This window comes from Opisthocomus hoazin, chromosome 3, assembly GCF_030867145.1.
Source record: "Opisthocomus hoazin isolate bOpiHoa1 chromosome 3, bOpiHoa1.hap1, whole genome shotgun sequence".
Lineage (NCBI taxonomy): Eukaryota > Metazoa > Chordata > Aves > Opisthocomiformes > Opisthocomidae > Opisthocomus > Opisthocomus hoazin.
The window spans coordinates 6,620,512-6,639,031 of NC_134416.1; the positions used below are offsets into that span (position 1 = coordinate 6,620,512).

An 18,520-nucleotide genomic window follows, 5' to 3' on the forward strand; every position below is an offset into this window, starting at 1 on the left:
TCAGCCTGGAGAAGAGAAGGCTCCAAGCAGACCTTATCGTGGCCTTTCAGTGTATAAAAGGTGCTGATTTCTTACAAGACAGAGAGATTTTTGCCAAGGCCTGTAGTGACAGGACAAGGGACAACAGTTTTAAGTTGAAAGAGAGTGGATTTAGATTAGATACTAGGAAGAATTTTTTACGATGAAGGTGAGACATGGGAACAGGTGGTCTGACAAGCTGTGGATGACCCATCACCGGAAGGGCTCAAGGTTAGGTTGGATGGGGCTTTGAGCAACCTGATCTGGTGAAACTTGTCCCTACCCATGGCAGGGCATTTGGAGTAGATAATCTCTAAGGTTTCTTCCAACCCAAACCATTCTATGGTTGTATGGTTCTATGAAGTAGTGTTTCAGTCTGCACCTATATGCTTTTCTACATAGGAATTAATGAATTATACAGCATTTTCAGGGCGTTTGGCCATAGAAACAATAGCTGTTGATTTCTGAAGAACTCTATTCTAATTTCTCCAGGACATTTACAGTTTGAATTTATACTTGGTTCTGAGTTTTTGAACTAAGCAGAGAAGACCATGTCAGAATTTTTTTCTGACTATTCTGAACAAGACCAACGTTAATCTCTGAAGTACTATGTTTATGGGCTAAGATAACTAAGTACAGTTGAAGACATGTACCACTGTCTGATCAATGTCTTGCATTTACACTTCCATTATGGACAGGATTTGACCTGATGGATTCTTTCAGCGTGAAACAGATTTTTGGAATGAAAGAAAATGGAATTCAGACTGCTTATGTAAGACTTGGAAGCTTCCCTGTTGTTCAGAAAACTGAGTGAGTACCCTAGTTTTTCACTTTATTTTAATCTGAGCCTCTGCTTTGCTTTATTTGGTTCCTCTAGGTTACCTTGTTGGAGTTATCTAGTACTTACAGATGTATTGCTACTTTGATCAGTTCTTTTGTTTCTGGTGGCACAGAATTTATACTACATGGTCGGGAGCCTCTGCACCAACTACGGGCTCCATTCTGGTGGATTATGAGCTGGTTTCAGTGTATCTCAGTGGTTGTGAGGAACAGTATCAAGAAATTCAAGAAAGAATTTAAGGCTTAGTAAATAGCTTCTAAAGGGAATATGTGGCAGCACTCCCACTGAGGTACATATTTGCTAATCACAAGAGACCAGTTCCTTGTACATGTTGTTATCTGTTGGCTAATACAAGTTCTGGCTTCCTAACAGAAAGCAATTTTTAATCCTGTGTCAACGTGGATTCAGTCCTTGGAGCCTTTTATTACCTGAGGCTGGCAGTTGTGTCATAGTCTATCAGAATACTTTCTTTTCTGGTTGTCATTTGAGTCCTGCTAGCATTAGCCTTGAAAAGAGTGAGTGCATAATTTCACTGAGTAGCCATGAGCCATAGATTGAATTTTCATCATTAACAATTTTGCAGTAAATTTCTCTGTGCTGGTTTGAACTTCAGCTTAAAAAATCAATAGTAATACTTTTCCTTCATATGGATGAGCGCTGTTATTTTTTATTCTGTTTTAGCTCTTTTACTCAACTCACTGCATCTTTGAGATTGTCCTGTGACTCACACTTGTTTGATTTTATGATATTTATTTTGTCCTGGATTGATTTGCCCTTTTCCCCTCTCCGTCTTTCTCAATATACACACAGTCTTTAAAAAAAAAAAAGTACAAATATGATACACTGAAAGGAAAACAGTTTGCTCTAAAGTCCATAAATGATATCAAGTCTCAAGGTAAATTAATTCATGATCTGACAGAAGGCCAGACAACTAAAGACACCTTGGTCTTGATAAGTAGTATATACATAACTGGTGTGTGTGTGTGGAGGAATAAATCTATTATTTTGTTTGGCTCACAGCAGTCTCTGGGTAGAATCTCTGCTTGCTGTGGCTTGTAACAACTAGTGGTAGTGTGCTTTATCACGGTAAAGCATTGCCACCAAGACTACATAGCAAGAAGTCCTTGAAGTGAAGAAGTCCAAGTTGCACGTAAGAAATTCTGGGAATGACAATCTACTGAATCTGAGCTCTCAGTGATACTATGACAAATAGGACTAGTGCAGTCCTTGGATGTATAAGCAGGAACTGTCAAGTATGAGCTGACTACCTCCATATCAGCCAACTCTAATACCACTGCTGGGATGTTATTCCCAGTATTTGTTTCCATAATTCAGTAGATAGGATTGGAATGAATGCAAGTTTAAAGAACTGGGAGACAAGTCTAACAGTGAGAAATTCAAGAAGTGCAGTGTGGTCAGGTAAAATTAAGAAGTAGCTAGCAACTGAGGTGGTTGCTCTCTGCAAGAACCTCTCGGGAATCAAAGTTTAGTAAAGGGTCTTTGGTGTTAAGGGTAGTGGTAGACTGAAAGTCAGCAGCTACCTGTTAAGGACAGCAAAAAACAGCAAGGAAGAAAGTCATGCTTTTAGCAATGAACCTAATTAACCACTGGAACAAGTTAACAGTGATTACAGAGGGTTGTCCGTTCGCATTCCTTTTTGAAATTAAGGATTGAGGTACTTTGTTGTTGTTGTTTCTGTTGTTATTTTTCCAGAAAGACTGAGGGATTGAAGCCAGACAAGCCAGCTATGATGACTTTCTTTCTGCTCAGATAGCACCCATTTAGTTGTTGTTGTTTTTAAAATAAGTAGAATATTTTGTGGCCCAGGACAATTGGAAGTAAAACATCCATAATTAGTAGACTGGAATGACTAAGGTTCCTTTTGAATGGAATTAAAGAAGAACTTCTATATTTTCAGCCTTTTGTATTTTAACTTCCATACTGTTATAATTTTGGGAATGCACCCAAATGGATATATCATCATGGAAGGTGTCCGCATATTTGGTTCATTTTAGCCTTTGGATGTCAGGATTCTGAGATGGTGCATGTATGGTCATTGCTCACAGAAAATGCAATCTTCTAAAGCTGCATAAAACTGATAACTGGAATAATAAACAAAACAAAACCATCTGTCCTGTCTTGCAGATAACATCAAGCAACGTTTAGCAACTGATGGCAATATCTCCTAATTAGATATGAAATCACGAACGGACTAATATATATAATTCACTTATTATCTGCTTAAATGTTTTGTATCTTTTTATGTAAGCACTAATTCTTTTACAAAGTGCCAGCTTAGCTGCCTGGGAAATATGCTTATTCATGCTCCGATCTGGAGCCTACAACTATGAACTTTCTTCCTCTTTGCGATGAGGCATCCTGTGATGGTTCTGTGAATAAACAAGCACAACAGCCAGGAAAGTGGCCACAATCAATGTATCAGTCACTGAGGGACTTACATGACTCTAGTTGGCTGAGGGCTAGTTCATAATGCTGCTTGGTGCTTCTCCCCGCTCCTCAGGTAACTGGGGCTGTCCTACTGTTTGCTTATGGCTCCTTAATCGGTTTTCTGGTCAAAGCTGTGCAGCAAATTTCTGTTTTTGTGAACTCAGGCTTGTTTCTCATTACTATTGTCTTGGCCAACGCCAAGCTTTTGGCTCATTATCCTTTTCTGTTCTCCATCTTTTTCTGCTAGTCCTGACTCCAGAGTCTTCTTCCTGCCATGACCACCCCTCAATTTTCTCTTGCTTGGTCTGGTTCCAGTCTGACTTGGTCCTCATCCCAGCTGCCACCTCACAGAATTTCCTGATGCTTGGCCTAGTTTCTAGTCATCATCTGTTTGTCCTTTATATAGAGTTGTCTCCCCCAGTTTCTGAGACTCGGGGTTTTTTGTGCATGTATACCTTGATGTGTTTGTCTGGAGACTTTGGCTTTTGACATCAACTTTGACTTCAATTACCTGCCTTGATTTTCTCTATGAGCTTTTGCCCTGGTGTCATCATTTGTTCTGCTCAATAGAGAAGAAAATTCTACCCAAATCTACCAAGATCTCCTACACTAAACATGAAATCTGTTGAATGCTTCCCTGATCCTCACTTCTTCTCAAACATATACATTTCATGTGAGGAAAGGCAGAACATGAAGTTCAATGTGAACACAAGAAAAACCTTCTTTATGTTAGATGATTTCTACAGGTCCCTTCCACCCTCAATGATTTGGAGGTATGTGATTCAATGCTGCACTCTCTCCCACTCTCTCCCAGCCCTGTCTTTTTCTTTCCCTCACTCTTCGCCCATACCAGAGACAGCTGTTGAGCTTGGTCTATGACCTGTCCCAAAATTTCTCATGGTATTGGAGTTGGAAAAAGGCCAAGATGCTGTGCTGAAGTCAGGGGTGAGAGACACAGCACCTTGCTCTAAGGGACTGGTGAGAACAGACTTCCCAGTTGAAGGATCTTGCTGTGGCCCCTATCTGATTCTGTGATCTCTATTGTCAGGCAAGTGCTTGTCATCTAAAAGAAATATTTCTCTCCAAATCTGCTGTGAAGTCAGTAGAAGAATGACTAATAGGAGCACACCTGAGGAGTTTGTTGTAGGCTTATTTACTAACCAAAGAAATGGTAAATTCATGGGCGTGAGCCCTAGGCTCATATCACTTGTGCTATTCACCTGTTTGTGTGCTCATGTCAAGTTAGATTTGGCTGATGTCAAGCAGTGTTATCCCAGACAGTGCCTGGGCCTGGTGTGGAAGATGGAGCATGCCAGAGACTGCTCGCCAAAGGCAGTCAGGATCTGATCACTCTCTTTGGAAAAGAAACATTCGACTGAACAGCATTCACAGAATCAAACAGAATCACAGAATGGTAGGGGTTGGAAGGGACCTCTGCGGGTCATGTAGTCCAACCCCCTGCCAAAGCAGGGTCACCTACAGCAGGCTGCACAGGACCCCGCCCAGGCCGGTCTTGATTATCTCCAGAGAAGGAGAATCCACAACTTCGCTGGGCAACCCTTTCCAGTGCTCCGTCACCCTCAGAGTGAGGAAGTTCTTCCTCATGTTCAACTGAAACTTCCTAAGCTTCAGTTTGTGCCCATTGCGTCTTGTCCTGTCGTTGGGCACCACTGAAAAGAGTCTGGCCCCATCCATCTGACACCCACCGTTGAGATATTTATAAGCATTTATTAGGTCCCCTCTCAGCCTTCTCTTCTTCAGGCTGAACAAGTCCAGCTCCCTCAGCCTTTCCTTGTAGCAGAGATGCTCCAGTAGTTCCTCGTCTTTCTTGAACTGGGGAACCCAGAACTGGACACAGTACTCCAGATGGGGCCTCACTAGGGCAGTGTAGTGGGGAAGGAGAACCTCCATCGACCTGCTGGCCACACTCCTCCTAATGCATCCCAGGATCCCATTATCTTTCTTGGCAGCCAGGACACACTGCTGGCTCATGATTAACCTGTCGTCCACCAGGACACCCAGGTCCCTCTCTGCAGAGCTGCTCTCCAGTAGGTCCGCCCCAAGCCTGTACTGATGCATGGGGTTGTTCCTCCCCAGGTGCAGGACCCTGCATTTGCCCTTGTTGAACCTCATCAGGTTCCTCTGCGCTCAAATGTCCAGCCTGTCCAGGTCTCGCTGAACAGCAGCACAGCCTTTCGGTCTATCAGCCACTCCTCCCAGTTTGGTGTCATCAACAAACTTGAGAGGGTACACTCTGTCCTTTCATCCAGGTCATTGATGAATAAGATGAACAAGACTGGGCCACGTACTGACTCCTGGGGGACACCACTAGTTACCGGCCTCCAACTAGACTCAGCGCCGCTGATGACAACCCTCTGAGCTCTGCCATTCAGCCAGTTCTCAATCCACCTCACTGAGCACTCATCCAGCCCACACTTCCTGAGCTTCCCTAGGAGGATGTTACAGGAGACCGTGTCAAAAGCCTTGCTGAAATGGAGGTAGACGACATCCACTGCTAGCTAGTGAATGGACCCTGACCATTATTTACTAGTGTCGATATAAACATTGGGTCTCTGACTTCTAACAAAGTAAAGGAGATCAAGCATGACTGAGGTGGAATGACTGAAGGCTTTTTTGGTCTTTTAGAGTGTAGAAGACGGAGGGGAGAGCTTATAAACATACAAAAGGCTGCAGCGAAGAGAGAAGAACAAGTTGTTTACATGGTTCCTCTTGGAAAAAAAGTTGTTTCCGCAGGATTAAACTGCGGCAAGTGAGGTTTAGGATAGCCTTTTTTTAGTAGCATGTAGGATAGTGAAACACAGAAAGAAGTTACCGAAGGAGATTGTATCTATTCCGTCGTTGGGGTTTCTGAAGTAGAGGCCAAAGAAATGTCTGCCAAGGATATATAGGTGAGGTTTTTTCTTCTTTGTGACAATCCATCTACAGCCTTTTGTTTTCCTTTTTCCTTTATTTTTTTTTCCTGGTCATTCTAAGAGCCTCTGGTGATGTGATGCACATGAACACAAACTGGCTTTCTACAGCCTTGCTTCACAGACATAAAAACCACTAATAGTCAATGAGTTACATTGAATATTAGTTATTTTTAGCTGTTGTAAAAGTGTTCAAATTTCCCAAATACATTAATTATGCTATTCCTTACCAAATGCAGGCACCCTATTAATTGTTATTACATTCAGTGACTGAAATGAGAACAGATACTCTTATTTTTCTCCGTTGTGTTATTATTACAGATGTAGGATCTCATGTTGATTGTCACAGATGCAGGCTCTTATGCCAAGCAAAAGCGTGTAAGAAGGAGGTTAGATTGCCAAAATGGGCAATGGCTAAGAGAATCTTCTGCTTAGCTGTTATCATTTTTTCTTTGTAGAAGCTGTGATTCTGCTGACCTTGGAGCTAGGTTAATTAACTCTTAGACTAACCTGTGGCATTGGGGGATTCTCTTGTGTTGGAGTTTTATAATGGCCTCTTCTGCAATCCATCCTGTTGTCAGAATTATAGACCAAGGAGCGGGCAGAGTGCTCCCTGTAGGTACCAGGCATCCAGCAAAGCTCCATAATATGGATCATCAGTTCTATTCAGCCTTGGGTGAAAGAAGGAAATAAAACATTTCTGGGGACAGCAATTCCTGCCCATGGATTCCTAAGTAAAGCTGAGCTTCTAGACGGAGATTATTTTTTAGTGAGGAAATAAATGAAAACTCACAAACAGAGTTTTTGTTATTTATGCAGTAATGCACCTCTGTAAAAGATGCAGGGACCAAGCAATTGAGAAACAGCTTTTGTCATATCTTCAAAGCAATGAGAATGCCTAGATCTGCTTTTGGCATGAAGACATTCTCTGTCAGGAACTTGCAGCCAGTTCTTTGGCACCTTTAAAAATCAGTTGAGGGTGACACGTAATAGGTCATTATAGCTTTCTGTCAGTTTAAATCTACCTGATGGGCCATTTGTCAGCCTCTGTGTGATGAGGTGTAGCCAGACTCACAAGGATATTTAGGTACCTAACTCCCAGTTATTTCTGTGGGCATTCAGCATCTGAAAACCTTTTTTGAATTTAGGCTCACAAGCTGGTAATCCTGTTCCCAACTCCGAGGTATCCAGAAAGACACAGAGGCCAGCAGATGGCTCTTACAGATTTGGTTACAGGTTATCAGGCTGAAGGTTCAATGTGATATCATGGGGGACTGATTTCAACCACATGCTCCTATATCTCCCTGTTCAGCAAAGCAGAGGTGTCACAGTTACAGCCGCTGAACTTATGCATGGAGCATGGTGTCGCACTGAGTAAATTTCTACCTGATGTGTTTGTAATGTTTGATTTGAGAAAGTTCTTCTGTTCCAGGCCATCATCCAAGGAACATCTTGGGCAGGCATGAGGTGTAGTGCCTGTTTCAGAGCAAATATTACAGTATTTGTTGCTATAACTGTACATGTATAGAGAATTTCAGGTGTGCCTGCCCATTGTCAGATGTCACAGTTCTCCAGTGCACCTAGAGAAAAACAGGATGGTTTACAGATTGCAATGAAATGAAGCATCAGGTGAAAAACAAATGCTTTAACATAATGAATACTAGACTACAGATTTTCACTGTTTCTTATTTAATTTGAGAACTTCACCATTGTTCCAAAAAGTGTTCCTCAAGAACAGAACCACCTGGAGGCCACAAGCTCATGTTCATCTCTCTGCAGGCTGCCAAATACAACAGATTTTGTAGGAATCACGTGATACTTTTGGGAAATGTTGCTGGGACATGCAAAGAGTTTTAGAAGTTCTGTTCTTCACTGATAAGCCTGATACATTGCTCTTTTTTCCCCTCCCCATACCAGGGATGTATTTCCACAAGGTCTGCCTGATGAATATGCCTTTGTAACTACCTTCAAATTTCGGAAGGCTTCCAGGAAAGAAGACTGGTATATTTGGCAAATTATTGACAAGTACGGCATACCACAGGTACGAGGCCCTTTGCAGCCAGCAAGAGCAGCCTTGTTTCTCTTTTGTTGCATGAATCAGCTTTCTTGCTTGACTTCCCACTCCTTTTTCCTTGTGGACTAGTAAAAATCCCTTTGCGTGTCTTTCAGTTCATTTTTCCTTTAATTCCAACCCTGCAGGAAGGTTTGAACAGACCTTCTTTGTTGTTAGCATGTAGATAGATATATTCATTGGAAAGGGGGAGAAAAATGTACCATCCTTGCTCTTGAAACCACTTTTGAGTTTTTGGTTGTTTTGTTCAGGTAATTCTGTTCAGGGAAAATATTTTGCCTGTTTGGAAAAAGATAACCACACGGATGTACCACAGAACTGTGACTCATGTCAAGGTTTTGCACAGTTATCTGGATAACATGCAAAGATGTTATCAGTTTGCTTCTTACGATGTGGATGTAACACCTATTATTGCTCCACAACCCAGAGTCTTGGCTGCTGCAGAATTTGGTCTTGTAATTTTTGTCAAGTACTCTCAGGCTTTCAGAAGAAAAATACCAGAAGACTATAATAAAGGGCTGTCTGTTCCTATATAGCATGTTCTTACCAGCATGCTATAGTTTAGGGGTTCAAGTGCGCTTGAGGAGGGAGTGGTTTGGATGGGCTGTATGTTTTTCTGCTCAGTACCAACATGGTGCCAATGGCATTACCCATGACTCTTAACTGTGCTGTCGGCATGGGCTCACGTACTAGTGCAGTATTGCTGCTTTGGGACTGGTATTCAAAAGGATTTTGGGAACTCACAGTGAAGGATAGGTGCAATTTGAGGACTTAGATAACTAGGTTTCAGACAATGGTTAAAGGTTTACATGGAAATTATTATCAGCTGCACTCTGTTAAATGAAACATGATTTACTGTGATACATGCCTGCTTAATTCCAGCAGAGTGAGAACATGTATATCGCTCAGTGCTTCTTGGAGACAGCTGAAATCTTGAACTGCTTAGTTGTGGAGAGAAAAAGCCACTCAAGATTCTCAGTAATATTTTTGAAAGTGCCTTAAATTGTGCTGCCAGAAGTGCCTTAGAGCCTCATGAGCCTTGTTTCATATAAAGTCAGTAGTGGTTTGGCCACTGCACTGCAGACCTGCGTAGCTTACTGACTGCAGACACTTCTGAGCTAATGCTGATCGGAGCTGGCATTTCCAGCCAGCACGGCGCTCAGCTGCATGGAGATGTTGGGTCAGATCTGGAGTCAGCCTACCCTGAGCTGCTTAAATCAGACATGGCTCAGTGCCAATGTGGCCAAACTCCTTCCAGCTCTGCAGCCTGCGGGCACAGTTTGCTCTCCTGGCTCTGCGCTTTGCCCCATTCCCTGCTGCTTGTTAGTAATTGCCTATGGTAAAAGAAGAGTCAATCTGTAAATGAACTAAAAACACAATGTCTTCAAAAGCCTATTTTTCCTTGCTCCTAGCTTGCAACATTGTGGGGTGGGGTGTAGCAAGATGCTTTTAGGAGTGGTTAGTGGGGGAAGAAAGGCAGGGACAGGTAGAGGGAGAAAGACAGAGGGAGGCAGCAGTGGGATTTTGATTCTGCAGTGATCAAGTGGAGTGACATGATATAATATAGAATTAAAGTGGACTTTTTCCCCACTCACACTTGAAAATGTTTTGCTTAAGAATGGTGACTTGGGAGCTCATTTTTTGTGTGTTGCACTATTTTAGTCAGAAAGGAAGACATTTGAGGCCACCTGTCCTTAAACCCTCCTAACTTTCCCATATGTCTAGAAATCATCTCTTCTATTTCTAATTAACTGGATTAGGCCAGGAGCCAGTCTTTGGCATTGACTTTAAGTGGCATGGCCTGGTTGTGTCCACACTGTGTAAAACATGGTACTAGGATTCCTCTGAGCCTAAGGCATAATCATTACTCTGTGTTTCTGTTTTCTGTTCAAAACATCTGAAATAAAATGTGGGCAGTGCTACAGCTCAGCAGACTGGTTTCCTGTCAGGCAGTGAGGGATTTGTCCATGACCCATGGGACATTTGAGGACATGTTAAGGGTACTAAAGAGCACAGAACCTGCCAAGAAGTAGTGCAGGAGTGCACAGGACAGAGGGATCCCAAACAGTCTCATCTTTGTCTATCTGCCTTTGAGTAGATGCCTCTGACATGCTACCACCCAACCATGGCCAACCATTGCCTGGCAGGCATCAAGGTGGCATTTTCTGAAAACAAGCCAAGGATTATACTCACAAGACAAGTCTTTAGATGATCATGAGTCTAAGCCTGTGCCCTTCCTTGTCTTATTTACTCGAAAAGGTGTAGGCTCCCTGTCCAGCTTCATATCTCACAGAAAACTGTCCTCTGCTCTTTGCTTGGGCTTCTCACCCTGTGCTGTACCATCCCTAACTTTGGGGGTCGGTCACAACGGAAGGCAGGCAGGAGGAAGGAAGAGGTTTTGTACTTTACTAGCAAGACCATTTCTGTCTGCCCATAGGTCTCAATCCGACTGGATGGAGAGAACAAAGCTGTGGAGTACAATGCCATTGGGCTCACCAAGGACGCTGTGAGAGTGGTATTCCGAAATGCACGAGTCAGTGATCTTTTCGACCGTAGCTGGCACAAAATTGCCCTCAGCATTCAGTCAAAGGCTGTCTCGCTTTACATAGACTGTGGACTGGTACAGATGCTGCCTATTGAAGACAGGGAAAATATTGACATTCAAGGAAAAACTGTGATTGGCAAACGCTTGTATGATAGCATCCCCATTGACGTAAGTACAGTGTGTGATGATCAGAGCTGGGGTAACGTTCAGCATTGGGTTTGCAGCACGTGAATGGGGTTTTAAGGGTTGTGTTGTAGTTGACCCTTTTCCTGAAGCAACATCACTGAAGCGTTACCTGTGTTACATAACTAAGACAGATTGGCAGCTCGTCATGTACAAGAGTTGTTGTCTTTCTGTGTCAGACAGTCAGTATCTCCATAGTGGGGATCAAAAATGAGAAATTAATTTAATCTTTCTGTCTAGTCCCAGGATGTTCTATAGCTGAAATTGGAGACAAAATAATCCACAAATACCATCAGACTGGGAACAGAACTACATATGTAAAGGACTTTTGCTGTCTGATATTGGTATTATGAATGTTTCCACCTGTGATTGATAGGAAGAGATGAGGGAAAAAAAGAAAGCTTGTTAATCAGGAGAGTCATGACATATTCTCAGTTCCTCAGAAAAGATACCTGATATTAAATCACTCTTGCTCCAGTTGAACTGAAGCTGAGACCTGCAAGTTGGACCTCATTGTCCATTAGCAGTGTTAACCCCATATAAATTATGTGCGATTGTTTGGTGTTTTGAGACTTCTCTAATCTTTCTTAGTTGTGTAAAATTGATAGAATGTGCCTATTAAACATGCTAATAGCATTTCACAAGCAGGGGTAAATGGTCAGAAGATGCAAGGCACAACAGGAGAAAAACAAACTTTATGTGCAGATGAAATTCTAGGGAGGACGGAGGTGGTCAGAATATGTCTTCTCAGACAGAAAAAATTGTCCAGGACATGGGGACTAGCATGCCTTGTTATTTGTATGAAAACCTGCACCAGAATTTTAATAGGCATATTCTGGGTCTCATTAGCTCAACACTCTTGAAGCATGCTGAGATATTGGTCCATTACTGATACAGAGAGAGATAGATATTAACTACAGGATCCACAGAATCACTATGAATTTAGCCCCATCTGGTTTTTGTTTGTATTCATCTGCACTGTTTGTATCCAAGCAAAAGGACATGCGGTCTTTAATAATTTACTGTCTTTGAGACTACTGCCTCACTTTGTCTTCTAGTTTGATCTTCAGCGGATGGTTATTTACTGTGATTCTCGGCATGCTGAGCTGGAGACCTGTTGTGACATTCCCTCTGGACCAGTAAGCTTCTTTTTGTCATTTTATTCATTTTCACATGAACACTTTTTTTTGAAATCTATTACATAAATCAGGGAATTCATGACAGTGTGGGATCATCATTTTTTCAATGATTAAGAATGAAACCTGACTATGTAATTGGTTATGTGGCAGAGCCAGAAGAGGATTACTGCAGAGCAATGCGTATGAGGAATTTGAAGTTCCGAGTTGCTCTTTCCTTGTTAAACTGTCTGGGAAAACAAAACCTTGAAGTAGTGATGGAATGACAGAAATTCAGCATGAAATATGCAAAGTTTCCCACTGGTTTTAGTTAGGAAGAGCTAAACCGGTGCCAGTTGCTGCTTAGTTAACTGTGTCCAGCTCTCACTAGAAAATTCCACCCTCCTTTTACTCTTCTCCCCTCAATCCTGGTTAAAGTAAGAGATTAACTGTTTATTTTGCCACATTTTTTCCCATTACTTGAAGGAATGGCTTTTGTGGGATTTTGTTCCTCTCTATGACTCATTTAGCTGTGTGTTATCTAGTAATGCCTGTGCAGTTTCTCTAAACCGGGTGGAAGAGGAAGCTTTCTAGCATGGAAGGCTTCGTCCTAACCTTGGGTTTTTGGGTATAGTGCCAGGTCACGGTTCTGACGGAAGCACCTCCTCTGGAAGTGAGGCCCACTGTTGGCAATGAGCAAGTTGGCCACCTCAAGACTGTCAACTGCTCCTGTCCTGCTGGACAAAAGGTGAGTGTTGAAATGAGTGTGTTTTACCTGAGTCATGCTGGATGAGTTTGGAAATAGGGTATGACACCGTGCAAGTGAGTTATAAGAAGGGCTGTATTTGTTCGTGAAGCACTTTAAGACCTAGTGGTGGGAAGCTCTTCATGGGAAGAGCCAGACATGTGTCATTCACAGGTGGGACATGTGTAGAGGTAATGGCAGTCTCTCCAGGTGTTTTCTCTTTACCTAACTCAGTGTTTTCAATCATGCTGATAGTCTTGGTAACAACCTTGAAAACAAAGTGGTTATTCTTATCCAGCCAAGATATGTGCATCCTTCTTCAAACAAAAAGGAAGAGATTCTGGAAGTAAATGTAAGCATACTGAAAAAAAAAATCTCATAGTTTTTAAAAGCAGTGTGCTTGCTTATATTGGCTGTGACTAGGACCTCTGAGAAGCCAGTTTCACTGTCACTGCTCTTGTGGGCATGCCATTTTTAGTCTGTTCTTCACTAAAACCTGAAAACGTTTTTGTTGTCCTCAGTTGCTGTGGGATTGGGCCCTTGCTCTATTATATAATGAGAAGATCAGTATGACTAATCATGTTTTTTTGTCCTAGGGGGAGAGAGGTCCAATTGGGCTTGAAGGTCCTAAAGGTCAAAAGGTTAGTAACGTGTTAGTTCATTTGCTCAGAAAAAGCAACAACAAAGAAAAGAGTTTCACAGTCAGTAGAAGTGTTGATTTTGAGGAATAAGAGTCAATTTGGCATATGACTTCAGATAGTTTTGGATGAGCCTGGGAGTGCAGGACACTGGCCATCTTGTGTCTTTGCTCCAGATTTGCACGTGGGCTTCTCTGTTGCTGCTTTACGTCATTCTTAGAGTACATGTGTTCCAAAATCTTTTCCTGTAGCTTCTAATCTGGCAATTTTGCAAGGTAATGTTATTCATTAGGTCATGTACAGCTTTCATGATAAGTCACCTGGAAAACCATGTGCTGCTTTTGTGCTGTGCCTTGCTCAGCAGTACGAGATATCCATGGGTTAGGTAGCAGCCTCCCAGTCACGCTTTGCAAAATTTCCTGAGGCTAAAGAATTCGCCACAATCTGTTATCCTTAGCAAGACTGTCTGAGTCATGAGCTAATGTTAAACATAGGCCACTTTGCTTAGAACTATTCTTCCTAGATATCAGGGTGGGAGAGTGGTTGTGATCTCTGCGTCAAATTTCACACTGCAACCTCTATATTATCCTGCATATTCTGCAAGCTTCTTTGATATGCACGTGTGTGCATTCAGCATACACACGTTTTCTTTCTGTGCTTGCTTACGAACAGAGCTGCGAGACAATTGACTTAAAGGGAGCACTTGTACTGGAGGAAAGCAAGGGTTCACAACATTGCTGAAGGGGTGAAAGTTGGTGGTGTTGCTGGTTCCCAGTTTCACATCTGTATGATTAAAAAAGTGTTTGGGAACAATATGTATTCAAAATTATTTCCATCTGAATTACTTCTGCAAATTCAGTTACAGACATTATACCTGTTTGGTGAATAAACTAGACACATTCCACCAAAATTTACTCAATTATTATGAAACACTGTAGGAGGGGAAAGAAGAAATCTTTGGGTCTTGAAGGTCAGACATCCTCAGAAATGTGTTGTTGTTTTTTTGTCAAGGCTTGGTCTTCTGTCTGTAGGGAGAAGTTTGGATGGTGAGGAGGTGTGTTTTGGAGTATGTTTTCTGCTGGAATGAAGGAACATGGGCACATTAATGCTCAGATGTGCCTGACTGAGACTGCAGAAAATGTTTCCTTATGCTTCCACGTGTATGTAAATAGCAACTTTCTATTTTAATCTGTGACAGCTTAAATAATGATGGGCTGTTTTGAAGAATGGCAGAGCCACAACTGTTGTGAGGAGGTTGCAGAAGCATGATGATTATAATAATAAAAGCACACTGCAGCAACACCCTGTTGTCTTTCACCACTTTGACAAGGTCTATGTGCTGGTGGGGATATCTGTACAGTGCAACATGGCACACTGCTGGGGTGCAGGGGATACAAGTCGAATATAGAATAGTATATAACTAAGCACAGCACCAGCAGGATTTCTGTGATGGATCCTGAAATGGCTGTCCCCTCCTGCATGTGGGTTGCTGAAGAGCTCTCTAGATGTGTGTAACTCCTCTTGGACTGTAGTGGTCCATGACTTCTATACAGCTGAGGCAGGACTGGACTGTGTCACAGTCTTAGGGAGCTGGGGAAGGTGCCATTTAAATCTAGGCTCTGACAATATGTTGGTACAAATGTGATGATCTGAGACAAATGACTTAGGTTCTTTATCTGCTAAATAAGGCAAGTAAGAGATTTCGCTCCTGACTTGCAAAGATGTTGTGATTAAATAATGTATACCATCCTTGACAGCAGTCTTGCATCGCTATCGCCAAGGACCAGCCTTTCAAAGTCCCTGCTCAATGTGCAGGAGCTAGTATCTCTCTCCTCTCTCTCTCTCTGCAACATTGTCAAGCTAGCTAGGCTAAAATGCTGGCCATGAGGAAGAAAATGAATGCTGTTTGCAACTCCCCAATATTACCACCTGGTACTTTATTAAGGAAAGACTAAGGGCCCACAAAAATATAAGTAGCTTCTGCATTATGTGGTTGTAAATATCCAGTAATATGTTTTAGGGTCATTCTTCTTGGCTCCATATTTCTAAGGTGTAAGTATTACGTTTTAAACCTTTGTTGTTGTATAATGAGAAGGGCTGCAAAGTTTTTTTTAATGTAACAAATATGAAAGATTTTGATTTTTTACTTAAATCGAAGAGCTGGAGCTTCAAGAAACACTAAAAAAAAAAATCGTATGATCTCTACTATATATTTAGGTTTGATTAAAACATGCTAATAAGCGAGTAGAGAATAAGAAATGACCAAACATTAATTGACAAAACAGAGAGAGGTGGGAGTAAACAAATGAATAAGGAAATAAACTGTCAGAAAAAGGTGGAAACAGAGTGATATCAGGACTCTGTGTCTACATTCATCATTTTCTCCATAGATATCAGCGCTACTTAGCATCTCTTATGGGGGATGAATTGCAAAGCTGAAATCTACCCCTGAATAACTGGAGCCCAAGGGATATTTATGTAGGCTGCAGGTATTTGAGCATTCTCCAAAAGTATTTTGTAGGATGATAGTGATAAATTTCCTGTGAGAGACTACATGGCCACACAACAACCCAGGAAAGCAGCTGGTTCAGCTGTATCAGAGAAACAGTACGCAGCTGGTGGGAGTCAACTGAGAAAGGAATCCCAACAGGGCATACTAACAGGGAGAGAGATCAGTGTCAAAAAAATAAAACACCCCCCTGTTGCTGCAAAACAGGGATCTTGTGAGAGGCTGATAAAGGCAAGAGAACTGTGAAGCTCCTTCCTGAAACTAAGAGAGTTTTTGGGTTTGCTTTGTATTTGTTTTCCTTAGACCAGTAGTAGCTGGTGGCTTTTTCACTCTTTATCCAAAAAAAGGAATAATGAGTATGTGGTTCTTTCTGTTTCCTTCAAAAAATAGGTCAGTTTGAAGGTCTGTTAAGTAAAATGAATACGTTTGTCATCTATCGGAGTTGAAGATTGAGAGACTGGAGTTCAGGCTCTGCTATTGTGAGCTCCCATAACATATTCCTTCTTTTAAGGGAGGAAGTTTGGACAGAATTTACTTATGGTACCATCTGATCAGTGAAATATTCAAAGTATAGGAAGACAGTGAGTTTCTGTTCCACTCTAAGTCTCCAAAGGCAGGACAAAACAGGAGTGCTTGCAGTTGTTAGAAAAAGTGAAAGAATCTCTCAGAGATGAGCACTTCTGCCTCAATCATCCATACTGCCAAACTGAGGGTAATGCGTGGAAACACAGCGTGCAGGTTTTGGAAGGACATAGAGTAAGGGATGGTACGGGGGAAGAATCAGGCAGGAAATACCTTTGGATGAATTGTCTAACGTGCCTGAAGCTGGGTCCTATGATAAACTTTAGATGCTAATGACAGCCCAGTTTAATTTATTTGCCTTCTGTACTTGCTCTGCATGCTATGCTGTTTGCAGGCAGCCAGGCTGGCTGGTTGGGGCACTGGCCTGATGGTCTACCGGCTTCTGCGCTCTTCCAGCATCACTCTCAATCCAAGTTTAGAAAAAGTCATTTCTCTGAGATCTGTTTTTGTCCACATCATAGAAATGACATTGCTTACCTGCCTTTGCGAAATTTGAGAAGTCCAGTGTATTAGACATGCTGTAGCAGGATGTATTTTTTTGTCCAATTTAGAAAGGAGTTTTCATATACTCTAAGTGACTTAAAACATACAGTTGAATAAAATACTCATGTATTTTGCCATAGCCTACTTGAATTGACTGTGACATTGTTTTTGCATTTATGCTACCTGCTTTGTAAGGTTTCTTTCTTTTGGCAAAAAAAATGAGGATGGTTAAAGAAAGAAACTTTCATATTTCCTGTGCTTTCAAAAGCCTGTCTTAGTCTGAGGAAAAGAAAGCATGAGCCTCACAAACGTTTCAGTGTCAGCTGCAGGTAAGCACGTTTTTGGGGGCATAGATCAGGACAAATTGAACAGAGCCTCCAAATTTAATTGTACTGTGGTCCACAAGGGGAGATTTGGAGAGTGCAGGAGTCATTGGACTTACTGCTGCTGTGGTGCTGGAGGGTCCTGCTCAGGTGTGAGACTTTTTGTGCTTGATACCATACCTACACTGAAGTCCAACGTGCCTAAACTCCCTACAAGCAAAAGACGATGGGAGGTACAAATAGGCGAGGACATTGTATTTGCTTGTGATGGATGGGGAGCTCAGCAGAGTGTTTTTCTGGTACATACATTTTGGATGAGAATGAGGCAGGAGCTCGGTAGAGGTGTGTGGGCAGAGCCCTCTGCTCTCCAGCAGCTCCTTGTGCTAGAGGAACTGAAGGAACTGCTGGCAGCACTGCACATAGCCTTAAACTAGTCTTAGTAATGGGTGTATCCTCAGCTGATCCTTCTTCCAGTTTTGTGACTACAGAGCTGTATGTGAAAATGATTTGTAGGTATTTTTTCTGCACATGCTGGTTTTAGCACCACTTTTAGTTCTGTGTCTGCTGAATATTCATTAAATGATCCATCTTCCTTGATTCATTATCCCTTTTACCCCTGTTCTTTTTAGAAGACAAGTGAAGAAAATGTTTTGTTTGGTTTTTGATTGACAATTTTTCTCTTTTCCTCCTTATGTATTTGCTTCTGCAGTTTTAATTCCTCTACCCATCACAATTTGTATGCTTTCAGTTGTCTTTTTTCTGTGTTCCTTTTCTTCTCTTCTACTGGAGCAAGCAAGGAGAGTGACTCTGTGTGTGTTACACACTTCTGCAAGGGAAGGGAGGAGTAGTCTGATCATGAAACTTTAGTCAGAATGAAAACAATGGGGTTTGAATTTTTTAAAAAATAGCTCTAAAATCTTGACGATATTTACAGGTTTTTTTTTCCAAGTTTTAGGTGTACATCCTCTAGGTCTTATGCAAACCACCCTTCCAAGTCCTTCCTGGCTCAATAGAAAATAAGGATTTTTGAAGTACCTCATAAGAGAAAGCTCTCTGCCTGGCCAGTGCACTCAGAAGGCTTCTAGCAGT

The 18,520-nt window shown here is 41.9% G+C and overlaps 1 protein-coding gene across 1 annotated transcript in view; it reads left to right on the forward strand.

Moving 5' to 3' along the window:
- Positions 1-18,520, forward strand: part of COL22A1 (collagen type XXII alpha 1 chain) — a gene marked incomplete at its 5' end in the record, with an annotated part of 219,589 nt that overhangs the window by 55,387 nt on the left and 145,682 nt on the right. Inside the window, 6 exons of the mRNA XM_075417222.1 lie at positions 717-828; positions 8,155-8,278; positions 10,746-11,021; positions 12,095-12,175; positions 12,786-12,899; positions 13,493-13,537. Of these exons, the coding sequence (XP_075273337.1) occupies positions 717-828; positions 8,155-8,278; positions 10,746-11,021; positions 12,095-12,175; positions 12,786-12,899; positions 13,493-13,537 (752 nt within the window). The remainder of the gene's footprint in view (positions 1-716; positions 829-8,154; positions 8,279-10,745; positions 11,022-12,094; positions 12,176-12,785; positions 12,900-13,492; positions 13,538-18,520) is intronic.